The sequence below is a fragment of the Crocuta crocuta genome, unplaced genomic scaffold (assembly GCF_008692635.1).
Source record: "Crocuta crocuta isolate KB4526 unplaced genomic scaffold, BGI_CrCroc_1.0 scaffold130, whole genome shotgun sequence".
NCBI classification, from domain to species: domain Eukaryota; kingdom Metazoa; phylum Chordata; class Mammalia; order Carnivora; family Hyaenidae; genus Crocuta; species Crocuta crocuta.
In genome coordinates, this window is record NW_027527920.1 from 17167125 (window position 1) to 17173893 (window position 6769).

General features: G+C 38.9%; 1 protein-coding gene across 1 annotated transcript in view; it reads left to right on the forward strand.

Moving 5' to 3' along the window:
- Positions 1–6769, forward strand: part of RFX7 (regulatory factor X7) — a 121008-nt gene that overhangs the window by 109907 nt on the left and 4332 nt on the right. Inside the window, 3 exon segments of the mRNA XM_077748165.1 lie at positions 644–851; positions 3243–3538; positions 5001–6769. Of these exon segments, the coding sequence (XP_077604291.1) occupies positions 644–851; positions 3243–3538; positions 5001–6769 (2273 nt within the window).

Here is a 6769-nt window from a genome sequence, read left to right on the forward strand (position 1 = left end):
TAAAACCAGGGACCAGGAACTATACCTTTTACAAAATAAATAAGACAAAAAAATGTAACAGTGGCTGAAAAATGTTAGCATATCTGACTGTGTCAACATGGCTCATGAAATTAGGGGGAACAACAATCTAAACTGGTTTCTAAATATATCAATGATATATTTAGAATATATATATATATATATGTCAAGAGGAGAAATTAACTTGTGGGGTAATATATATAGTATGAATGTCTTTTTTTTTCTCTTTGATTTACTTACATATTTATCTCATACCGCCTTGGTGTACAAAAGACAAAGTAGCCAAAAGTACAAAAAAGACAAAATACAGCTAGTGACATAGTTTGTTTTATTGATGTCAGAAAAGGCTTTTAGAAGGATTCACTATATCTCTTAGCCTTCATATATGTTTAACAACCATTTAAATGTTGTATTCACAGTGCTGCTAGGAACCGTGCGCTGGTGGGGACAGGGATAGGCCTCTTCTCTGCAAGGCTCTCCTATGCCTGCCAACAGGGCATTTATACGACTTTGACCCGACCGATATAGATTGCATCTTCTAATTAAGAATAATGTGTTCGATGTGCTTCAGCTTAATTTCTCTGAGTTTCCTTTTATATTAACTTTTCCTTTTTCCTTCGTTTAGTTGGAAGGAGCTGAACCTTCTGGGCAGCTTCAAAATATTGATGAGGAAGTTATCTCTTCTGCTTGCCGTCTTGTGTGTGAATGGGCCCAGAAAGTTTTAAGCCAGCCATTTGACACAGTCTTGGAATTAGCCCGTTTCCTTGTAAAAAGTCATTATATAGGCACCAAGTCGATGGCAGCTCTAACGGTAATGGCAGCGGCACCACCAGGTACAAAATTACCGTTAACAAGCTAAAATGGATAAAGATATTACTATGTTTTAGAGTTGGTAGCAAACAAAGAGTTTCATCAAAGAACTTTTGTCTTTTTAAATATCTCATTTCAGTCATACCTTATAAACCTAAGGAAGAGTGTAAGTTGTTACTACTCTAGGAAATTACAGTTCGTGAAAAATGTATTAATGTGAAACTTGTTTTCCAGAGATGATTCTTCTGATTGTTAAGTGTAAATAATTGTAAATCTACAATAGATTTATCCCAGCAAGAATTACATTTCCTTAGGTAACTTCACTTTTTAAAAAGGTTAATAAATTTTAACAATTGTTTTCCTTTCAGTCTATCAGAAGATTTACATATTTGTAGGAGGGGTGTATAATTGTTCTGTCATTTCATTTTATTGTCAATTGAGGACTCACTTGAGCAAAATAATCTCTTACTAGAGCCTTGTCATGATTTTCTCTGTCTAGATTGTAAACCATATGACCTAAATCTGTTCACTTACACTTACACATGCGCAGGATAGTGCTTGGAGAGCCTTAACTCGCTAGGTAGCTTGTATATGTTACCTCATTTCTTCCCTCCAGCAGTCCTGGGAGGCATGCGATATTCATTCCCATATTACAAATCAGAGAATAGGCTTAAGGATGTTAAGTAATTTGTCCATGGCCAGATAAGTAATGGGGCCAGGATTTGAATTCCGATTTGTCAGGTCTCAAAAGCCCAGGCTAGCTGCATTACATTTACTGTCTTCTTCTGGCAAAATGAGGTTTTAAAAGATATGGGCCCTTCAACGTACTGTGTTCTCTTTCTCCTGCCTCTGTTGATACCCAGATAAGTACTTTAACAAGCTGAGGACTTAGGAGGTATCATGGGCTACAAAACATTTCTCTCTTCCTTATTTTCACAAAGTCCGGTCGAAAGAAGTGTTGAGTGATTGGATGAATGAATATTTAAAGCATAGGTGGAAAGAAAAGTGTGTTTTTAAACAAAAATACTAAAAATTTTATGTATAAATCTATATTTCACTTTGTGCAAGTAGTCCCCTTGGGAAGTTGTTACTTTAGCAATTATATCATTACTCAGAACATTTTTAGACTCTTAAAATTTTGTTCTCAATAACTGCCATATTTTTTAAATACCTTTGGTAGTGATTAATGTTCAATCCTTTGAAGGTGAATTTGGTTTTTTATAAATATAGTCTCCATATTAAGAACAGGTTGTGTTACAAATGTCCTTTGGTAAGTCAGCTGCTTGGAAGTCATTCCTGTCCAGAAACCCTGGCAGGAGGGAGACAGCTGAGCGTTGAGCCATTGGCAGAGGCTTTTGGGTGCAGGTGCTGAGAAGCCAGAGCTGAGGCTGGGGGCCAAGAGGGGGCAGTAACAGTCTGAGATGGATTTGTAGACCAAAAAAAAAATGGCTCTAAGGGGCTCAAAAGATGAGGGTTTTGAGGAGTGGGCTTGTGAGAAAGAGTTTTCAGTCACTTCTTTTTCTACTTCCTGTCCCCCCTCCCCAAGTTGTTGATGAAAAGCAGAAACTAGGCTAGGGAAAGGCAAGGCAAGGTGTACCAGCAGGATGACGTGGTCCTCCCCTTTGCTCTTCGCTGTGTTTACCAATCACAGCTTAGTTTCTAATGATTGTAATGCTACACTATAAATGCGAAAAGAGCTTTTTAAAAATTTAACTATCACATCATCTGTTGTTCTTAACCTAAAATTTATCTCTTGCTTAGTTTGTCATTTGTCTTTTCTCAGTGTTGCTGTTACTACTGCTTTAAAAAGTTTTTTCAGTAACACATTTTCAAAATATCTTAACCTCAGTTTTATTCAGAAGCTCTGCTCATTTCTCCTGTGTCATACTGGAATAATTGTGTAGTAGCAGTTAACATAGTAGTCCCTCTTTTTGTGAATTTCTGGTAGAATTAAAGACTTGTTTTCCCTATACACATTTTTTCTAAATATGATTTGTTTCAGCAAATTTTTATTGAATGCCCCTCATGGGCTGAATATTTAAATCATGAAAATATATGAATTTCTAATTAGAGAAGGAAATTTCTGACATCTGATAAAATGTGAAACTTGCTCCCTTGGCATTTATTTATCTTAGCCTCTGCATATTTATGTCATAGCTACTACTCTTTACAAAACCTTCATCTTGTTACTGCTGATTTAATTGAAACTGTCACCTGAGTTGAATCATATTTTAAGGTGTCAAAACTGTATTGACAAATGTAACCCTTATGTTATATTAAGAGATTGGGAGTTAAAATTTGCTGGTTTTGGTTGCTTTGTCCAGTAGATGGCTGCATATTCAAAGAAATTGAGTTGTAACTGCCTTCTGTAAAACAGAGTATTTATTTTAGCTTTCTTTTCTGTTTATTTTCAGGAATTAAAGGAATTACCCAGCCATCTGCTTTTATACCTACAGCTGAGAGTAATTCTTTTCAGCCTCAGGTGAAGACTTTGCCTTCTCCTATTGATGCGAAACAGCAATTGCAGCGGAAAATTCAGAAGAAGCAGCAAGAACAAAAACTACAGTCCCCTTTGCCAGGAGAATCCTCAGCAAAAAAAACAGAAGGCGCTACAACCAATGGAGTGACTAATCTTTCTAATGGGAATCCTGCAATCCTTTCTCCTCAGCCTATTGGTATCGTTGTGGCAGCTGTCCCTAGTCCCATTCCGGTAATATCATTAAATAGTCTTTGACCTCATTGGGCTGGTGGGAGATCATTTGTTTAAGTAAAAGTGGCACATGAGGGGTGCCTGGGTGGCTCGGTTGGGTAAGCATCTGACTCTTGGTTTTGGTTTAGGTCATGATCTCTTGGTTCCTGAGATCAAGCCCCACATCAGGCTCATGCTGACAGTATGGAGCCTGCTTGGGATTCTCTGTCTTTCCCTCTCTCTCTGCCCCTCCCATGCGCTCTAAATAAACAAATAAATGAATAAACAAACAAACAAGCTTTAAAAAAAGTGGCACACGAGAAGGAGGTAAGTATAGGTACAGATTCAGTTACAGACTGATTTTGTGAGCACAAATACATCCAGTCAGCTTTAGTCATTTGTCTTTTAGTCACAGCATACGATGTTGATTACAAAACAAGCTATATAATGAACATAAGTGAAAATACAGAGATTAAAGACATGGAGAGAATGCACACATAACCATTCAGATCTTTATGTTAAAGAGAGGAGTCGTTTTCAGAATTGTTTCATCCCGAACTCAGACTCGATGATCAGTTGCAAACTTCTTTCGGTTTTTGTTTTGAACTTTTCCTCTTTTTAACATTCAGATGGAGCGAAGTTGTAATATACATTGATAACACTTGAATGTAGACCTGTGGCTGAGGTTTGCTGGACATAGGACCTTGGACAAGTCTCCCGTAGCTATTCTGAGACTATTTTCCTATTAACAAACAGATTAGAGTATCCTATCTCACATAACTGAGGTTATGATAAAGGGGCTTTTAAAATGAGAGTGCATCATGCTACAACAAGGAGGTATTTTATGTTATTATTGATATTATTAAGGAGATATTTTATCAGATTTGTTTTTCTTATCATCATCATTATCATCATGTCAGTAAAACATGTTATACCTGGTAACCACACTCTTGTGCTATTCACTATAGAGAAAACTTGTGGAGACAGCAGTTTTATCTGAGACCTTATTCACAGTGGTTTAATTACTAGTGTCCAAAATAGATACGTTTATAGAACAGTCACCCCATCCCCGATAAGTGAGTCGTTTTCTTGACCCAAAGGTAGATACCTTCTATTGCATGTTCTTTTAAGATTTTATCTTCTCTTCCTATAACCTCCTTAAAAATGATTATTTTGGCAAGTATTCATCACAAATGTGAAGTTTTTAGTCTTGTTTATTGAAAAATATCTTAATGTTTTCCCTACGTATTTTTATTTTATAACAATGTTGCACTGTGTTGCATTTTTTATAATATTTGTGTGTCTGATAATATAGAACCTGATCTAACAGGTATATATAGAACTCTAGTCTGAGAGAGGAACTGTTTTTTCCTCTTTTTAGCATTACATTTATTAAATGCCTTAATACTATACAGATATGTGAATTACTGTTTATATCCTAGACCCATTAAATCTGAGTTTTTTGCTTTCCACCTTTTAACAGGTCCAGCGGACCAGGCAATTGGTAACTTCACCAAGCCCAATGAATTCTTCTGACGGCAAAGTTCTTCCCCTCAATGTACAAGTGGTCACTCAGCACATGCAGTCTGTGAAACAGGCACCAAAGACTCCTCAGAACGTCCCAGCCAGTCCTGGTGGGGATCGTTCTGCCCGGCACCGCTACCCTCAGATCTTACCCAAACCAGCCAACACCAGTGCACTCACCATTCGCTCCCCGACTACTGTCCTCTTTACTAGCAGTCCCATCAAAACCGCTGTTGTGCCCACTTCACACATGAGTTCTCTAAATGTGGTGAAAATGACAGCAATATCCCTCACGCCCAGCAACGGTAGTGCCCCTCTTAAACATTCTGCCTCAGTAAACAGTGCTACAGGAACAACAGAAGAATCAAGGACCATTCCACAGATCAAGAATGGTTCTGTCGTTTCACTTCAGTCTCCTGGCTCTAGGACCAGCAGCACCGGGGGAACGTCTGCTGTAGAAGTAAAAATGGAGCCTGAAGCATCCTCAGATGAGCATCCTGCACAGTGCCAAGAGAACGCTGATGGGGCAAAAGCTCCCAAAACCACACCTGGTGCCCTTTTGGGGCAGAAAAGTAATACAGATGGAGTAGTGCAAAAACCTTCAAATGAAGGTGTCACTGAAGTAAAAGCAACTAAGGTCTGTGACCAGAGGACCAAATGTAAAAGTCGCTGTAATGAAATTCCGCCAGGCACTTCAACAGGCAATAATCAAAGCACTATCACTCTCTCAGTTGCCACTCAGAACTTACCTTTCACCAGCACCAGCTCACCAGCTAATGGTGACTCAATAAATAAAGACCCTAAATTATGCACTAAAAGTCCAAGAAAGCGACTGCCGTCTGCGTTGCAAGAGTCCCAGGTGCCTCCCATAAAGAAACCAATTGTGGAACAGCTTTCTGCAGTTATCACAGAAGGTCAGAAACCAGGCAGTGTTGAGAAGGACCAAAAGGTTCCACATTCAGGGAAAATAGAAAGTTCAACAGCCGGTGCTCAGATTCCTAGCAAGGTATCAATAAATGTCAATTCACACATAGTGGCAAATCAACCCTTGAATTCTGCTCTCATTGCCAGTGATTCAGCTTCAGAACAGCAAACACCATCTTCATCTCCAGATATCAAAGTAAAACTTGAAGGGAATGTCTTTCTTGTGGACAATGATTCAAAACCAGATGGCAGCTTTAATTCAAACGAATGGCAACAGGTCAGTAAGGATTCTGAGTTTATATCTGCTGGCTGTGAACAACAGCAAGATATCAGTGTTATGACAATTCCTGAGCACTCTGATATCAATGACTTAGAGAAATCTGTTTGGGAATTAGAAGGAATGCCACAGGACACATATACCCAGCAGCTGCATAGCCAGATACAAGAATCTTCTTTGAGTCAAATACAAGCACAGTCTTCAGATCAGTTACCTCTACAGTCTGAACTGAAAGAGTTTGAGCCTTCTGTTTCCCAGACAAATGAAAGCTACTTTCCTTTTGATGATGAGCTTACACAAGATAGTATTGTGGAAGAGCTGGTGCTTATGGAGCAGCAGATATCAATGAACAATTCTCATTCTTATGGTAACTGTTTGGGAATGACCCTTCAGAGTCAGTCAGTAACTCCAGGAGCTCCGATGTCATCTCATCCCTCCAGTACCCACTTCTACCATCCAATCCATAGCAATGGCACTCCGATCCACACACCCACACCCACTCCTACCCCCACCCCCACCCCCACCCC